We start from the raw sequence: 19,234 nt of genomic DNA, 5'->3' as shown, positions 1-19,234 counted from the left end.
ATTCACCTATATACCCTATGACCCAGCAATTCCACTCCTAGATATTTACTCAAAGGAAATAAAAAACATTTAGCCACGGAAAGACTTGCACATGAATGTTTATACCAGCTTTTTTTTTCATAAGATAGCCAAAACCTGGAAATAGTCCAGGTATTATTGTCAAGAGAACGGAAAACTGTGGTATCTTTATACAATAGAATAATACCCAACAATTACAAGAACAAAATACTGATCTATACTAAATTATGGATGAGCCTCAAAAAAAATCATGCTGAGAGAAAGAAGTATTACACAAAAGAATTTATACCGCATGATTCAATTTATGTGAAATTCTAGAACAGGCAAATCCTATCTATAGTGGGAAAAAAATCAGATTAGATTTTTGCCTCTGTGGAGATGAAAGTGAGGATTGATACAAGAAAAGTTTCATGGATGATGGCACTGTTCTATAGCATGATAGGGTTAGACAGGTGTGTGTATTCAGCAAATTAAGATTTCTACACTTCAGCACATAAATTTTTTTATTATTTTTTTATTATGTTATGTTAATCACCATACATTACATCATTAGTTTTTGATGTAGTGTTCCATGATTCATTGTTTGCGTATAACACCCAGTGCTCCATTCAGTACGTGCCCTCTTTAATACCCATCACCAGGCTAACCCATCCCCACCCCCCTCCCCTCTAGAACCCTCAGTTTGTTTCTCAGAGTCCATAGTCTCTCATGGTTCGTCTCCTCCTCCGATTTCTCCTCCTTCATTTTTCCCCTCCTGCTATCTTTTTTTTTTAACATATAATGTATTATCTGTTTCAGAGGTACAGGTCTGTGATTCATCAGTGAATTGTGTAAGACTGATGAATCGCAGCACGTAAATTTTATCTCACAAAAACAACTGTAGAAAAATTTAACTCTAGTTAATGACTTGCACGCTGAAATAATTAGGAGGTGAAGTATATTAATGTCTGCAATTTACTTTAAAATGTATAAAAAATAAGCCCAATGGATGGAGGGATAGAAAGATACAGAAATGCGATCAAACAGAATAAAAAGGAAATTGAAGAATCGGTGTATTAGGTATTTATGAGTATTCACTTGGTTCTTTTTAACTTTCTGTATGTTTGGTGATGTTCATAATATAATGTTGGGACAAAATTACTAGTTTTGTGATCTGAAAATAAGTGTAATTTTTCTAGGCCCGAATATTTCTCTCCTAAAATAATGAGAAATTTAGACTATCTTTTATCTCCATAAGTCCTTCCAGCAATATGATCTAATTGTGCCCTCTGCCTTATATCTACAGACAGCTTCTGATCACGTCTCCTTCAGAATATTACCAAAATGCACATTTCCCTTCTAATTACATCTTATAACTTATATCTTATTCATCATCAATTTTTCAGAAACTTAAAAGTCTAACATATTGGATTCCCAACAGTAAATTTTTTTTTCTGTTGCCTGCTAAAAATTTCACTCTTTTTTCTTGGCATCTTCAAAAAAAGATTTCTGTGATAACATCTGCCTTTCATATTGTACTAAACAGCTTTTTTTTAAAGATAATGCAGACTTTGAAAAGCCTTTTAAAAATATTTAACCCAGTCTACTTGTTTGTACTTAGATTGCCTTCGCCCAATCACATAACGTGGTACAACAAAGAATTAAATATTCAGTATTTTCTTCTAATTCATTTTAAATTTCAATGACCTCTGGACAAGCAAATAAAATATCTGTGTGGTTTAATTATTACTTTTCCAAATTTCTGTATCAGTAATCAACATCACTTTCATCATTTAACAATCAAGTGCACTCTCCGTACTTTGCAAAATTGTAAGTGTTCATTCACACAAACACACAAGACTGTGCCTGCAATTTTAGGATATTTACAGGCCTTGAAGCCCAGCCATGATCCATGTTCTACACCTTCCATCTTAGCTCTCTTTCTGAGAGTATACACCATGGAATGCAAGGATTGGTCAGAGTATTCAATACAACTAATTGGGATAAGCGATATTATTACCATGGCAGGCAAAAATAAAGTTAGAACACTTTAGGTAGGCTCTTATTTTCCACAGGACAAAGAGGCAAGAGAGCCTGAAAAAGAAAAGTTTAGGCATGAAGCAGATGTGAGGGGCCGTGCTTTGAGGACACCTGCTTCTCAGGACAGTACAGTTTCCAGCACGCTGCGAAGCAGACTCTGCTGCACTGGGTCCCCCACGCCTGGGCAGCAGCGCTACAAAGAATGTGACATTGCCGCAGCATCGCTGAACAGTTGGGACCTTCAGAAAATGCCTCAGGACCCCAAGACAGAGGCAGAAACGCAGGGAGCTAGATGCACTGACTTGCTCCTGGGGCAGGACCGGGCAAGGGCTCAATTGTTAGAGTAGAGCCTCTGCGAGCCAGAAGGCCAGCACACCCCTCCCCTGGTCCCCCTGCCACACACCAACACATCACGAGGGGCATCTAGTGGAGGACGGACGTCCTGGGGGAAGAGTGTTTTCACAGCCCAGAGCACTCAGTTCATCTTCATCTCCCCCATTCACCAGTAGACTAGGGAAGAATTAACTACTGTGGTTTTCCCCTGTTCCCCAGTCCCAGCCCCAGGGTTTACTAGGAGAAAGAAAAATAGCTCTGGGGAAGGAGGAGGACACTTGATTGTACTTACCTAAGAGTAATTTAGGAAAATTTGATGTTTCAATGTTATGATAATATACTATTGATGTTGTAGTGGCGACAAATCCCATCACAGCCGGCATGAAGAGGTGGAGATGCCGCGACTCCCGCCGCCTACGGAGAGTGGGACAGAATCAGTGTCTAGAGCTGATGGTTCCAGACAGTTTCTCATTTTGTTTCCAAATTGTCCATTAAAACTTTCTCTTATGAATAAGATACTTAAAATACAGAATGCAGTAGTCGTTGCTAAGAGAACATGCAAAGGAAAACTACGTTGGGAGACATAATTCCACAGAAAGGATTTATCCCCAACACAGAGGACTGGGTACCATGGCTAAACAAGCCCTTAAATACTCACAACAAGAGCAAACACGTAACGTCTCCTCTACTGAAGGGCAGAACTGCTGAAACAAGTTAAAACCTAAAGCGACTGAAAACAACCACATGGCTATGAACTCCAATGTACAAGAAAACTACATTTATTCCTTTGATGATTTTCCTAAACTTTACGGCTCTTAGTGATTTCACCATTGGCATTGATGCATTCAACACACGTGTGTTTGCTGTGTCCAGGCACTATTAGATGTTGGGATGCAACAGTGAACACAACAAGATATAGTATCAGGGGTCACAAAGCCTAGAGTCTCCTGGGAATAGCAATAGGAAATAGGAGATGATCACACAGGTGAAGAGACGGTAAGCGCATGCAGGGCCAGCGACTGAGGAAGAGAAAGCTTTGTGAAGGAACCGACTTCTGAACTGAGGACCGAAGACTGAGGAATGCTACCCAGAGGAGGAAGAAGGAAGATGGTTCCGGGCAGAGGATCCAGACATGTTTCAGTGTATCACACGCAACTGAATATGACTGAAAAGAGACTAGATTTCACTCTGAGGGCCATAGAGAGCTTCACATGGATTGGAAACATGACAAAACCAGATTTGCATGGTAGACAGCCTTCAACTCATTTACATTAATAACGCCACCTAGTAAAACATTTAACTTTTCTCAAGTTACTTAAATACATTCGTACATAAATGGTATAGAGAGTGACTAGTTTGAGAGTGGGGGAAGGAGGAGCATTTGGGAAAGACACTTCAAGATATGGTGGAAGGTGGAAACTGAAATATGAAAGGGAATCCACTAGTCAGGAACATGGTAGGAAGCACTTTAAAAAGAGGGAACAGAATGTGTAAATACATGGGAACACAAAACTGTGTGACATATTCAAAATTCCAAGTAGTTTAAAATTCTCAAACAGAAAGTTTGATATAGGATGCATGGTGAAAAGCTCTTATGACATGGTAAAGAGCCGGAATCTAATCTTTTGGAAAATTGAAATATTTTAACAGGTAAGTGGTATGGCGAGATTTTGGGGGGTTTTAGACAAACCAATCTGGTAATAACATGGATGATGGAGTTGATAGGTAGTGTGTGCCTCTGAAGAGAGGAAAGAGACATAGAAGGAAAAAAAGCAGTTAGCAAATTATGGGTATAGGCCAGGCGAGAGAAGATGGAAGCCTGAACTAAGCTTTGGCAGCAAAAACAAGGAAGTAATACAACATCTGGAAAATATTCATCGTTAAAATGGACAGGACTTTAATAGTCTTAGGGTCTTAGGGTGATGGTGAAGGAGACATAAAGAATAATTCCCAAGGGGGCTAGGTGGATGGTGGGTAACCACTTAAGTCTTGAAGAAGACGAGCGGATTGGAGAAAAGAAGCTAGTAAGTTCCAGCAAAGCCATGCAGACCGTGAAGTTGTCTATTAAACATGCAAAGGGAGTTGTCTAATAGGCCCAGTGTATGCAGAGATTTGGAACATGACCAGTGATATACACCATATTAGGCAAGTGATTTGAACTATTTCTGGGGGGTGGTAGGTGGTTTTTAAACCAGCTTTTATGCTATGGTGGTACTTTCACATTTTTGTTACCATGTCCATTTGGTATACACCACCCCCCAGAAATAGTTCAAAATGGTCAAAAAGAAAAAGTAGGAAGTAAATATTTCATCAGCATGGAAATTAAGAAATGCTTCCAGTATTCTTTTACTAAGGAACCAAAGAAAGAATTTTAAAAATCACTTGCCTAATATTTAGGAAATTTTTAAATGAGCATACTACCTATCAAGGCCTATAAATAAATGTGGTCAAAACCATACTCAGAAGAAAGTTTATAACTAACTTCAAACACATTCAATAAGAAAACATTATAATAAATAAATTATGCAGTCAATTCAAGAAGTTAGAAAAAGAATGACAAAACAACATTAAGGAAGACACTATAGTAAGGGATGAAAAAAGACAGCAACAGCTACAGTAAAGTTTTATACTTATTGTGGCATTTCTTTGTTAGGGATTTCATGGGTCTTTTAACCATGCTAGTTTTTTTTTTAGGATTGCTATTATAGTTGTTAGTTGTCTATTTACAAAGCTGCACAAGTTTTGAGTGGTGTCCCAACCCTATTCTTTCCCTTAAGCTCTGTTATTTTTAGAGTGTGACTCGCAGACCTTGAGGTTCTGGTAGAAGCACACATATCCCATTATAGCAGAAAAACTTTACTCAGAAAGTAAAGAAGAAAATCAAAATGTATTCATCATGGAGAACAAAAAAAAAATAATCTCAAAAAAGACAAAATGATAAAAATAAAAGCTGAAATGAAAACATAATAATAGTGAAAACTTGAATACACATTTTTAGAATTTGATGAATTAAATAGTATAAAAATAATCAACACGTAAAACTTGGGTAATCCAATCAGTAAACTCAATAAAATTTTGTCTCCAACAAAATAAATATATTATTTTCTAATGCTCATTAAAATTGTATAAAATAATTAAATATTTAACTAAAATGGAAATGTTAATGAGTCCTAAAAGGTATTGGTTTAACCAATTACATGCTCTACTAATAAATCAATCATATTAGACTAAAAAGCAGACTGACAATGATTCCTAGATCTAGGAGAGTATCTAAAGCAGAACCACAAACTATTTAAATAGAAATAAAAAAGAGGACATTTCTTAACAAAAATCTGTGCAAAACAAGTAAAGGTGTTTCAAAAGAAATATGAATAGCTTTAATATTTGTATTACTAAAAAAGAAAATCAAATATTCAACTAGGAAAATCTTTGCACTGTTTCACTAATTACAATGAGCATATGTTACATTTTCAGCAAAGAATATTTCATAAATATTTTGTTAAAAAAAAAGAAGGAATGTTTTCTGGACCATTTGTTTTTTGTTTTGTGGACCATTTGTGTGTGTGTGTGTGTGGCAGTTTTAAGTTATTACTTTTTAAAATCAGTACTTTTTAATGGAAACGACTTGACCAAAAATCTGTCACAGAATTTTGAGACCCATTAAAACAAAAGTTTAATGAGAAAAAAAAAAGAAAAAGAAAGAAGGATGATCAGCGAGGTCAAATGTAATATGTATGATAAGGAAGAAAAGCTGTTCATTAAAGTGTCTTTAATGTTCACTGGCATTCTTGTACAAGCAGTTTCCAGAATAGGACAAGGCAAGCAAGAAAGCAAACTAAATTTTGGAGTTCAGGAATCATTGGAAAATTATTTTTGAGAAGTTTGGATAAAAAGGGTAAGGGGATGGACATTGGGGAGGGTATGTGCCGTAATGAGCACTGGGTATTATATAAGACTGATGAATCACAGACCTGTACCCCTGAAACAAATAATACATAATGTTAATTAAAATAATAAATAAACAAACAAATAAATAAAAGACTAAGGGGAAGCAGTCAGCAGTCTGCAGCTAAGGAGTGGGAGGGGGTAACACAAATCAAGAGTGCATTTCTGCTGGATTTCAGGATGGGCCTTTTATATCATTACTACTATAAAATAAGTTTCTGCCATTAGCATATGTCTTCACCCTTCTTAGCCCAACCTCTAAGTCTCTGACTGAATCTATACATCAATCATGAGGCTGGAAAGAAGGAGACATTCTTGCCTACATGGTGTCAAGTTTTTAGGAAATATTGGACTGATCCATCTTATACAGACACACAGAAACACACAGAGTCAGCCTGTATGTTAAGGGATTAAAAACAAAGACTAGAATTGCCTATGCTAATATAATAGAATACAAATACACCAAAGGGTTTTAAACAGTAATCAATAAGATAATAGCCAATCAAGCTTCTAAATGCTTGAAGGCATGCAATATCATCAGAGTCCCTGATTTTTCTTTTTATCAGAAACTAAGACGTGTACATCCATGCAAAGAACTGTCATAAAACATTACAAAATAGTTGGCTCCATAACAAAAGCTTAGAAGTTTCATTCCTCATTAATTGCAACAGAAAAACATAAACAGATGTCAGGGGAGGTCCTTATTAATAAAAGAAAAATGATTTTTGAGCTTTCTTTTTAAAAGCTCTTAAGAACTTTTCATATCAATTCTTCAATTGATGGTGCACTATTTAGCATAATTTCATAATCAAAATTCTCTTATTTGATATTGCTTATCAAAATTATTTCCTATTTTTTGTTAATATATGATAAAAATATTTTTCCCACATTATGTTCAGGTTTATAAGTAGAATTCATTATATTCTAACTGCTTAATGCAAACTTCTTTTATAAGAATGACAAAATTCCTTCAATTCCTTCAAAAATATGGGTTTTATGGCAAATATTGATTTTAAAACAGTTTTGTGTTTCGCCTCAATTTGTGGCTATATCCTCACTGGTTCTCAGACTTCTTTAATGCCCGCCTCATCTATCTTTGCTTCTTTATAAAACAAATGGAAACACTGGGAACTGGTTATATATTTATATGTAAATATATAGCTATTTGAGCTATATGTCAATATAGACAATCTTTCTATGTATACTTACATTGATAGGTAAAGTAAACATCAAAATGTTTAAAAGGAGAGAACTTTCTACAAGAGCTACAGAGATGAAGGAACAAAGAAATAGCACATGAATAAGCGTAAGTCACAGAGACCTGAATTTTTGTTATCAGAGAAATTACGTGGCAACACAAAAATACAGACAAAACACATGCTTATCAAATGCAGCAGTCCCCCTCTTATCTGGGGGGGAGTATGTTCCTAGACCTCAGTGGATGCCTGAAATCACAGATAGTACTGAATCCTATATATACTATGTTTTTCTTTTGGTTTTTGTTTTTTGTTTTTAAAGATTTTATTTATTTATTTGACAGAGAGAGACACAGCGAGAGAGGGAACACAAGCAGGGGGAGTGGGAGAGGGAGAAGCAGGCCTCCCGTTGAGCAGGGAGCCCGATATGGGGCCCGATCCCAGGACCCTGGGATCATGACCTGAGCCGAAGGCAGACGCTTAACGACTGAGCCATCCAGGCGCCCCTACACTATGTTTTTCTTATACATACATACCTATGATAAAGTTTAATGTATAGATTAGGCACTGTAAGAGATTAACAACTGATAATAATAAAATAGAATAATTATAACAATATACTGTAGTAAGAGTTATGTGAATATGGTCTCTCTCCCTCTCTCTCTCAAGATAATTTATTGTACTGTATTCACCTTTCTTCTTGTGATGATGTTAGATGAGAAAAATATCTACATGATGAGATCAAGTGAGGTGAATGGCATAGGCATTGTGATGCAGTATTAGTATACTGACCTTCTGACTACCCACCATCAGAAGGAGGATCATTTGCTTCCAGACTTCGGTTGATCATGGGTAAATGAAATCACAGATAAGCAGGACTGCTATAAAATGAGTGACAGCTGTTGTTCCTAATGAGTTGTAACTGAAGGGTTAAGCCTGACTTGGTATGCTCTTAACTACCAATCATATCAATACACTCACTAGTACAGTGTAATCATATTAACTATGTTGAATCACTTACGAGTCAGAAACAATGCCTTCTGCTATTTCACAAACATGCACAAAGAGAAGAGCAAATGTAAGAATCCATCTCAGGTTATGTCCAGGAAAATGAAGCCATGTGTTATGATGAATTTGTACTTTTGAGCTTTGACTTCCCCACCCTGAAAAAAATAGAGAAGAAGTAAAAGGATTAATTATAATCATGGAAATAATTCATATTGTGATATCATTTGGGGATGGGAGATTCCTGAAAGAGGAATGAGAGGTGCTTTCTAGGGTAGCAATGAAAATCCTGGTCTATTTTCATTATGTTAAAAAAATAACAATTCAATTTCAATGAATTTTTACAAGACTGCCTAGGTTAACACATTGACATTTGTTGCACTGCTCAAGGATAAGGCCAACTCTGGGTGACAACATGGTTATCTCATGCTCATCAGAGCTCTTAGTGAGAGGTCCCTGATTTGTTTAAGAGGAAACCAAATTAATGATGATGTTAATAAAAGCAATTTGGTGTCTAAAATCTTTTTCAAAACATGGAATCTGTGGGGGGACTAACGAAAAGAGCCATATTTGGTAACGAAATGTAGAACTCATTAGTTGAGTCAACTCAATCAAATGCGTATCATGTGAGAAAAATTATAACCTATGACTGGGCCAGCACTATTCAACAGTGGTAGCGATATTTTCTCAAAGAAATGTTTTGTTTGTAGAGAAGCCTCACATACTTCAAGAATGAATCGGGGTTTGTGCTCGAAATATTGCAGGAAGGAATTTCTGCAAGGACTAATGGGGCTCCTGAGGCATTCTTTGAAAAGAAAATTGATTCATGTCTTAGTTGTTCTCAAATGAACTTCATTATGGAAAGACTAGTTACATATAACATGTTGTACTAGAATTTATGCTGTAAACTCTTGCAAGCAAGCTTTCCTTATGCCTGATACTTCTTTGAGATTTATTTATGATCTTTCACTAACTCAAGTAGCCAATGTTAGTGGTGAACAGTCTACATTTTCCTCCACCATTCCCCTTTGACAATGTTCACTTCAACTCCACTTGATTCAAATACGCTTTACCAGCCTATGTTCAATGCTACTGATACAAACAAGACTGTCACAGTAATTGCCCTCAAGAAGTGAGTTGAATGTCAAAAATAAATTATTAACTGTCAAATTGCGTTTAAAAAAGTATGGTCTACTTTTGGCCAAAGGGCATTGTTAATGTCCTACAAATAATACCAACCACATAAACAACAACTCGTGTTTCTATATATGGCCACTCTGGCACAGTTATATTTAATGTCTATATATTTGTTTAACATGAATAACAATGTGCCAAGAGTTTTGTTGGCCTCGGAGTATAATATATCTTATAACAGAAATTTTTTGATCACTGTTACAATGCCAGGTACATAGTAGTCTCTCAATCAGTATTTGTTAAATGAAGAAATAAAAGCGTGCAAATTATTTTTAAATCTTCTTTTGAAGCAGATCATTAAAATATGCTAGTTTTCTTAAGAAAAGCAGTCTGATGGTTTTTTTCATTTATTTTTATAAGCAGATTTATTTTTATGAGCAAAATTAAACACCAAATTCAGAGAGTAGTTACCTCTTTTGAATGGACAAGGACATAGGATGTGTCCTAAGAGTAACAGGCTCAGGAAACAGTAACAGAGGGATTCACTTATGTTCTTACCATTAGACTCCTTAAGATGAGTGGTGACAGGCTCAATAGATGTTTATCATATTAGTCTCTGTCATTTTTATATGTGAAATGTATTTTTAAAAAAATTTTTAAGTTAAAGATCTATTTTGATTGTTTTGGGGAAGTTATACAAATCATACATAATTGTTTTAAATAATTGGATTTTGTGTAAATGTAAACTGTAAAATAATAGAGGAAACTGTATTTTTAGCTCCTTTGCAAATAGTTTGCATAAAGTATTCTTTCTACCTGGAACACAGCCTTATCACTCCTACTTGAACTTGCACTCTCTGTGTCCTCAGATCCCCCAACATGTCACTTTTCGTGCAATCATCCCCACTGGCCCCAAGAATTAGTTGTTCTAGCAAGTTAATGCCCAGGATAATTTGTTCCCATACCTGCAAATGAGCTTACAATGTGGGATAGTCATTTTTCCCTTGACTTTGATACATCTGTTTCACTGGACAGTTCCAGTGACTATTCCAAGCAAGTACTGTGTTTTACCCATTTTCCATTCTCTTCACATAATTCTATCCCACATAATTCTCTTTCCCTCTTTTCAAAACACTGCTGCTGCTACTTGAAGTCCATTTCTAAGGAGACATGTGACTTCTATTTGATCTACAAAATATCATATGCCAAGACATAAATAATTGGGAAGCACAAGAAACTTGCTTGTTCTTTTCTCACAGATATACATATCAGTTTTCATGTTGGGAAAATTAGGTCAACATTATACCAAATCTCAACCATTAATAAGACTTAAAATGAATATTAGGTGAGGAAATATAGGAGAATAGATTACTTACCAATAAACAATATTGGGAAAGTGATAAACAACAGGAAGACATGAGGGACCAGGTTGAGGGCATCCACAAAGCAGGGATTTTGTAACACACCATCATAGATATTATATGAAGAAATGTTGTTACCACAGAATGAAAGGCTCATTTCTTCTTATATCACTTACTCTAAAAGGAAGAGACAAGAGAAAGAGGCTTTCATTATTAAATTCCCTTTCCTACACTCATAGGCCTAAGGAGGAGGTTTTATTATAAAATTAACCCCCTTTATTTTTGCAACTGAGGAAATAAGAAACTGTATGCCAAAGTCATTTGAGAGTTTCTTACAAAGGCCTTATACATTCTATAAATCACTTCTTTTAGATCTTTTTTTTCCAGAGAAAAATATTTTATTTTAATTTGGAAAATATATAATTATTAATATCTACCAGTGATGGTACCTTAACGAAGGTGTGTGTGTGACTAAAATGATTTCACGGAACAAAATGATGATATATCAAGAAAAAGAAAGAAAAAATGAAACTACTGACTGACACTACAAGATAGTGTAATATCAAATCCTTTCTTGTCCTTTCTCACTGAAAATGCATTAGCAAATAACTTAAGCTGGACAAAATTTACTGCCACTTTTTGTTAACTGTACAAAGGAATACTAATACACAGAAGCCAATGTGGTGGCCAACAGCAATCAGCCTTTTTCTGAAGACTATTAAAATCAAGTGCTTCAGATAAGTTAAATATAACTCAAATGATAATTGAATGAAATTACTCAAGTCTCACAATCAGAGAATATTCTTACATGAAATGCACCCTGATCAAGTTTTGAAACAGAAAAAAGATGTTTTTTTAATTGGAAATCAATATTACATTAGAGTAGTAGGCAAATTTAGAGAAGAAGCTGAGGACAAGGTAACCCAGGGTTTTGCTAGCCATTGTTGGGACTTTGGCTTCTACTCAGTGAAATGGAATCACTGGGGTGGGGGGGGTTGATCAGAGGAGTGACACACTCCAACTCACATTTTAAATGCATTTCTCTTGTTGCTGCGCTGAGACAGATGATATAGGAGCAAGGGTCTGCTCCATCAAAATACCACTGTGAAATTCTAAAGAGTTTTAGCCTTCTGAAAAATTCTTTTATTATGCCACCTATTTACCTACTACTTGCCAAATTCTGGGCACTTTGCATACACTATCTTTAGTCTTTAGAACAGCCGTGCAATGTTAGTTATCTGTATTTTACAGGAGAGCATTCTGAGGTTCAGTAACTTGCCAACCAGTAGGGTAGCAGTGATCCACACCCATGGGTCTGACTTAAACTATGTTTCTCCCCCTGCAGCATGCAGCCTCCAACTTATTTTTTTAAAAAACATCTTTATCTATTGCCATTAAAAGAAGTAGCAGTTTAAGACTTTAACCTTACTGTACTTGGTCTCTTTTCCACATTATTTCACACTGGATTCTGAGTTAGATTATTAAAGGTTGGTAAAGGTATAAGTAAACTAGTACCTTTTCTCTCTTCCCTTTCATTGAGAAATGATTTAGCAATGGTCACGAACAGTATTTTTCCCTAGGGGAAAAAAAAGTGTTATACAGAAAAGATTGGCAACGGTAGGTAAACTATTGGAGAAAACAAATTTCAAGCAAAAGTTTTATAAAGCATTATATGAACAGAACAACTAGTTAGAAACCCTGTGTTTACAGTCTGTAAATTCTTATATGGAATTCCTCTCACATATTGTTTCCAGTAAGCCCTTTTACTGAACATCATTGATATGATCTCTAGTTGAGACCTTTTCTCATTTAAAAACTCATATTAAAAAAAACTCAAGATGAGGGTATATACTCGGCAAATTCTTAACAACTATTAAGGCTCCAAGCTTCATAAAATAATCAAAAAGGGCTTGAGATTTTTTAAGTAACAGTAAAATGGAAGTTTTGTATTATGTACCATAGGTATATGAAGTGATGGATCTTAACTAAATCTAGTGTGGTAATCATATTACAATACATCTAAATCAAACCATCACGCTGTACACCTTAAACTTATACAGCGATGTACATCAATAAAACAGGAAAAAATAAAAAAAAACAGAAAAATAATAGCTAGTAATGGAATTTCTAAGACTTTCTTTTATCTTTTAGACTATCTCTTTTATTGAGTAGAAATGACAAAAAGAAACTTGAACCCACTCTTACTGAAAGACATGTATAAACTGTTTCCTAAAATGAACCAGAAAATAATTTTTACTTTTGCCAGTTTTATAATTTTATCGAAAATGATAATATTACAATTGGCCACATTTATAGATAAATAGATAGATAGATAGATAGATAGATATTTAATCATTATCACTGAGTCAGATACTAAAGTATAACCTGGATTTGTAAAACATACTTCATTAACTATAATAAGCATTGTCTACCTGGTATGTTTAATCAATCCTCAAACGTACCAATCAAGTAAACTCTGGATAAATGTGTATAACGGTGGAAAGAAAATATCAGAGAACTCCAGCAACCTGCAGAAGTCAAAGAACATTTCCAGCCACGTACTTGATGTCTGGGATTCTAGGCCATTCATTAAGTGTAAAAATACGTATTGATGCTGACCATGTGCTAGGCACTAGGAATCCCAAGAATGCACATGACAAACAGTACCCGTGGTCTTCGACCATATAAATCAGACTACACTAATCCCAGAAGCTCTTGGTATAAAGGTTGTGATCTACCAGACAGGGAAATAACACAATGACATAATCATACTAAGGTGCATTCTTTAGATCAGTAAACTGAAAATTTTAGAATGATTCCTTTCTTCTACCATAATCTCTAACCTCAAATGCCCTAGGGCTCCCAACCTGTTCACTACCTCTCACTGCATCTCTCGGGTCTTTGTTTCTGTCTCCTCCTCCTCCATGCTTTTCCTTCTGACCCTTAGCTTCTTTCTCCAAACCTACAGTAGTACACATGTGGCACATTCTAACAGTCAGCCCATCTTACAACTCAACATGGGCAAAAAGAGGGAAGGAGTAAATTTGTAGCTATGCTGATAATTATCATGTTTGCCAAAGGCATTTTATTCAATCAGGACTTTCAATTAATTTTTTAAATCTCCTATTGTCATTCAGGGTTTCCTTCCCAGAACCATGATTAAGTTAGGGACGTTTTGGGAACAGTATAAATTGCTGCTCCAGCCGGCTAAACTCTGTCACGTGACGCCCCTGAGCCCGGCCCCTTCTGGAGCTGTCTCCTTCAACTAAGCACTGACAAGAGGCCCAAGCATCCAGGAGGAGGGAGAGGGAAAAGAAGCCAGATAGGAAGACATGACACTTTTCTTCCCACAGGCATAAACCCACTGAAAGATGTTCAAGTGTTTAGGACAGCAGACAGGGTTGAGGAACTTGACTGAATGAACCTTAAAGACAAATGTCAAAAGTGAAACTTTGATTATAGGGATGGTCTGCAAAGCAGAAAGCATAGAAGGAAAATACTCCTTGATGCCCAAACGTAAGGTTTCATGGCAAGAATCACACCCTCAGGATTCTTATTCTTTGAAATGCATTATAGAAAGTTCCACACCCTCAAGAGTTATAAAATTTGGATTTAGTTGAAGGCTAAAGTAAAAACTAGCACTCTTTCCTGCTCATACAGAAGAAAGTGTCAGTTCTAATGAAGTAGCAACCTCCGAAAACTTAAACATGCTAGAAACACCTGAAGAAAACATGCTAAAAGCACTATAAAAACTTTCATTCTTACATACAAAGTAACTATTTCTTTAGTTATTTGAGATTAACTGTATGTTATAAGAGAGAAACATGACATTGTAAAGGCATTACCATTATCTAGGGACTTTTCAGGGATAGATCACTTAAGAAACAAATGTAATAACTTCTTTGAAATTTTTCATTCAGTCTGTGAGTCACAAAATAGGAAGCAAAAGATGCCTATTTCCCTGTCTATCTATGAATGACAGATCCAAGTAGGAAAATCACTAGCAAAAATGACCACTGACTTCTGATTTAGTGCCTGATCTCAATGCACCCGTTGAAGTTCTATCGCACACTAAAGGAAATGGTACTCAACAGATAAGATTCAGACACGCCAAATAGGATATTTTTTTAATCCCAAATTGAACAAACAAGCAAAAAATAAATACCTTGGGCAGTCGCTTGATGCTGCTTCAAACCCCTACTCGTGCACTTGCACTACCTTCAAAACACCGGCTTCCTACACTGTCTTAAGTGTCAGTTTCAAACCCAGACGCAGAACTCCTAAAAAGTAAAGAGTAACAAAAATTAAGCAGACACAAAACTACTTCATGAACAATACAGGAGACTGTCTAAGAGAAAAAAAAAATTAGTAATAACTCCTTGCACTATTCCCGGCCGGTTTTAAGTAGGAGCCGGCAGAGTTTTTTAAGTAAAGCTGGAAACCTGATCCCCACGCCCTCTCTTCTCCGGCTGGGGCCCGGTGCCTTAATCCTAGAAATAGCGACCCTGAAGGCAGCGCTGCGAGAGTGCGCGGGGGCCTTTTGGTTGCCGAAATCGACAGTTTAGAGTTACTCTTAAAATGTTTAAGTCATATTTATGTAAAAAATACGGACTCACTTACTCCGAAGGCAGTTTTCCTCCCCTAGCCGAAGCACGCAGGGCGCCAGAGCGGATTATTTTTAGGGTGGTGGGAGATCAGCTGCTGCCTCCTATCGGGTTTCTAAATTGCACAAACTGCTCTGAGCTGGGGCGGACACGACAACTCTGAGGCAGGAAACTGGGCAGAAGCCCCGAGTGCAGCAGGGCCTGGGACTGGAGACCCTCCCCACCCCCGCTCGGCCCTGCTTTCGGTACTGGGGCGACAAACTTGGGGTGCGCGATGCAAAGATTTTACAAACACAAGTAATACACGTCCCCTAAACTTCATTAAACACTGAAACTTGCAACGTATGATTCAATGATTCTCTGGAGTCAGGTTTTCAGACGTCAAAACACGCAAGGTACTCACTTGCACTTGCAAATTTTTTTTCCCCAGGCTCTACAAGCGCCCTTTTATTAACCACAAAAGGAAGCGGATCTGGGGAGTTCACCGTTTTCCCCCCAAGCGGACCTGGGACACGAAGGGCTCATTCCAGGGAGAGGACCCCACTGCCAGGCTGTATGGGCGCGTGCGAATGTCTCACAGGAGCGAGGCGGGCTCAAATCGAATACTTGCCCCAGCGACCCTGAAAACTTGGTTACCCCTCAGGACCAGTCGCCGCGCTTCCGAAGGGCGACCCCTACCCTGGCTCCCCGAAAGTGGGACTTCGACTCCCACATCTGCACAAACAGTTCCCCCCCACACACACTCTTGCTCCCGACCTGAGAGAGAATTAATTGTCAAGGAGATAACCGGTTTAAAATACACTCACCCCACAATAACTGCCCCCAGGACCCAAGCCGTAAATTTTGTCCCCGGGCAACCCTCTTTAATTAACACTCGATTTTCTCAGGGACCAGTGCTCAGTCAGTTTGAAATAATCACTGTTTTCAGCAATTGTCCTAATCTGATAAAGGGTGGTCGGCAGGCGGGCTGGTGCCTCCGGGGCTCCGCGCGCGACCGCCACGGGGCACCGCTTCAGGAGCGCGGGGACCCGGAGCTGGTTCCCGGATCTGCACCCTGAACCCCGGCGGCCTCCCGGCCTCTGCGACTTGGTGGGCAGAGGTCGACCCCTGCCCTGCGAGCCCCGGGGATTTCCCGCGGGCGCCTCACTTTCGGGAAGGGTCGCTGAGTTCCCGCGTGAGTGCCGGGCCTCCGCCAGCGACTGAAGCTTGAACCCTCGGCCGCTAGAGGTCTGCGGGGCCTCGCGGGGCGACATCTGGGAGGGTCCCGAAGAATCTGGTACCATGGCGTTTCAAAGTTTGCCAACTGCACTCTGGAGCTGTCTGCCACGACGCAGGCGCACAGAGAAAGCGTGCTTCAAGAACGGGGATCCGGGTACTGGGGGTGGAACCCGGGAAGACCCGGTGAACAAGCCGGAAGGGGGATCTGGGGCTCCCCAGACACCTGGAAATGGGGGGTACAGATAATCCCCAGATATAGATCTGAGCGTTACTACAGAAAACCAGGTTGACTTTGGGATTTAAAAAATATACGTTACTATTATTGAGTTGGTTTATAATGAGTACAAGTTATGCTTATTGTAGAAACTTTGGAAATTATTGAAAAGTATAAGGGAGACCAATGGACCCCCAAACCTATAAAACTAAAAACACTTCATTGCATTTTAACAGTGAGTAAAAGCACGGGCGCAAGAGCTAACCTGCTATCAAACCCTGCTACCTCACTCAACTCAAACACTTGGGGCAAATTACTTATCACCCTGTGTATTCGTTTCCTCACCTGTTCAATGGGGAAAAATAAAATATATACATATATAGTATAACATATGTGTTTATACTATATATTATATTGTGTATGTATATATATAAAATAAAGATATATATATCTTCATAGTCTTGATGTGAGGGCAAATGGGAGGATCCCTTTAAGGTGCTGAGTGCCTGTCCTTTCACTAAAAGGTAATATGTATGCCATGGTTACTATTTTTTCTATGCATATTTAATATTGTTGGCAATGACAAAATAATTTATCTCCTCACAGTACCTTTTAAAACAATTATTTTCTGATGGAATTTTAAAATCTTTATAGAAATCATTTAAATGGCTACATAATGCATTGTGTGGCTATCATAATTTAAAATCCATTCTCCTACTGTTGGACATATAGTTACCGATTTTTCACTACCATATTTAATCCTATGATGAACTTTTGAAATAAAGTTTCTTCTTTCTTTGCAGCAGATAATTATTTTAAGGTTCATTTTCTGAAAAGTAATTGCAGGGTCAAAAGTAGTATTTTTAAGGCTGTGGATTAAGAATGCAAAATTACTTTTCTGAAAGGTTTGTGTTAACTCCCCCCAAACCGTATGAGCTGACCTATTACACTTACACCCAAACCAGCATTGAATATACATATTTATTTTTAAAAATCCTGTAATTTGAGGGCACCTGGGTGGCTCAGTCGGTTAGGCGACTGCCTTCGGCTCAGGTCATGATCCTGGAGACCCGGGATCAAGTCCCGCATCGGGCTCCCTGCTCGGCGGGGAATCTGCTTCTCCCTCTGACCCTCTTCCCTCTCGTGCTCTCTATCTCTCATTCTCTCTCTCTCAAATAAATAAATAAAATCTTTAAAAAAAAATTAAAATAAAAAAATAAAAAATAAAAATCCTGTAATTTGAAAGATAACATGCAATCCTTTGTTGTTCATATTAACTTTTTCCAAATGTTCATTAATCTTTGTATTCCCTCTGTTGTGAATAGCTTGTCCATATACGGGTCCATCTAATGGGTATTAATGAAGTTTCTTATGATTTGCATGAACTTGTAATAAGAGGATATTAATCCTTACATATACATGACAAATATTTTTCCCAGTTTGTCATTTAAGAAAACGATAGTGGTGCTGCTTTTACAAAAAATAGAAACAGTTGTTTTCATACATCCTGTAAGGATTTATTTGAACACACACACTGGCTAGATCTCCTGTAGATCACAGAGGTTAGTGATGAGTCAGACCTCCAGGATCTCTGCCTTCCTGGAGCTTTCTTCTAAGATAAAGTTTACTTAGGCAAATTTGGTGTCTTTTACTAGTACATTGTATTCCAATGCTTTAGTTAATAAATACTAACCTTTAAACAAATATAAAGGGTTTTTATTAAATAAAACAAGATGAAATCAGAGAGGGAGACAAACCATAAGAGACTCCTAATCACAGGAAACACACAGGGTTGCTGGAGGGGAGGTAGGTGGGGGATGGGGTAATTGGGTGATAGACATTAAGGGGGACACGTGATGTGATGAGCACTGGGTATTATGTAAGACTGATGAATCACTGACCTCCACCTCAGAAATATAATGTACTCATTATATGTTAATTAATTGAATTTAAATTAAAAAAGAAAGGGTTTTTTATATTTTATGCTGTTCTAGAATTTATTTTGGCATATGCCATGAGATGAGAACTTAACATTTTATTTGTTACACCATTTACTAAATAATCTTTTTCCTCTACCCTGATGTGTAATATCATCTTTGTCGTATACTTATCATTATTTTATAAAAGATCTGTTTCTGAGCTATTTTGTTTAATGGATCTTTTATTTTCTTTTTTTTTTTTTGAGAG

At 37.3% G+C, this 19,234-nt stretch overlaps 1 protein-coding gene across 8 annotated transcripts in view; it reads right to left on the bottom strand.

Moving 5' to 3' along the window:
- Positions 1 to 16,871, bottom strand: part of ABCC9 (ATP binding cassette subfamily C member 9) — a 138,092-nt gene extending 121,221 nt beyond the window's left edge. For 6 of the 8 annotated variants that reach the window (XM_027594391.2, XM_027594395.2, XM_027594397.2 and 3 more), the window contains exons 1-6: positions 15,632 to 15,770; positions 15,177 to 15,291; positions 12,527 to 12,587; positions 11,027 to 11,188; positions 8,533 to 8,674; positions 2,663 to 2,784 (exon numbers count right to left, since the gene is read on the bottom strand). In XM_027594391.2, coding sequence (XP_027450192.1) covers positions 2,663 to 2,784; positions 8,533 to 8,674; positions 11,027 to 11,168 — 406 coding nt within the window. In that variant the 5' untranslated portion in view covers positions 11,169 to 11,188; positions 12,527 to 12,587; positions 15,177 to 15,291; positions 15,632 to 15,770. Of the gene's footprint in view, positions 1 to 2,662; positions 2,785 to 8,532; positions 8,675 to 11,026; positions 11,189 to 12,526; positions 12,588 to 15,176; positions 15,292 to 15,627; positions 15,771 to 16,762 lie in introns of those variants that run through there. The other 2 variants (XM_027594393.2, XM_027594392.2) reach the window with 2 other exon arrangements.
- Between the last annotated feature and the right edge of the window lie 2,363 nt (positions 16,872 to 19,234).

The sequence above is a fragment of the Zalophus californianus genome, chromosome 9 (assembly GCF_009762305.2).
Source record: "Zalophus californianus isolate mZalCal1 chromosome 9, mZalCal1.pri.v2, whole genome shotgun sequence".
Lineage (NCBI taxonomy): Eukaryota > Metazoa > Chordata > Mammalia > Carnivora > Otariidae > Zalophus > Zalophus californianus.
Note: the sequence above shows the minus strand (reverse complement) of the source record. Positions and strands in the feature narration are given on the sequence as shown.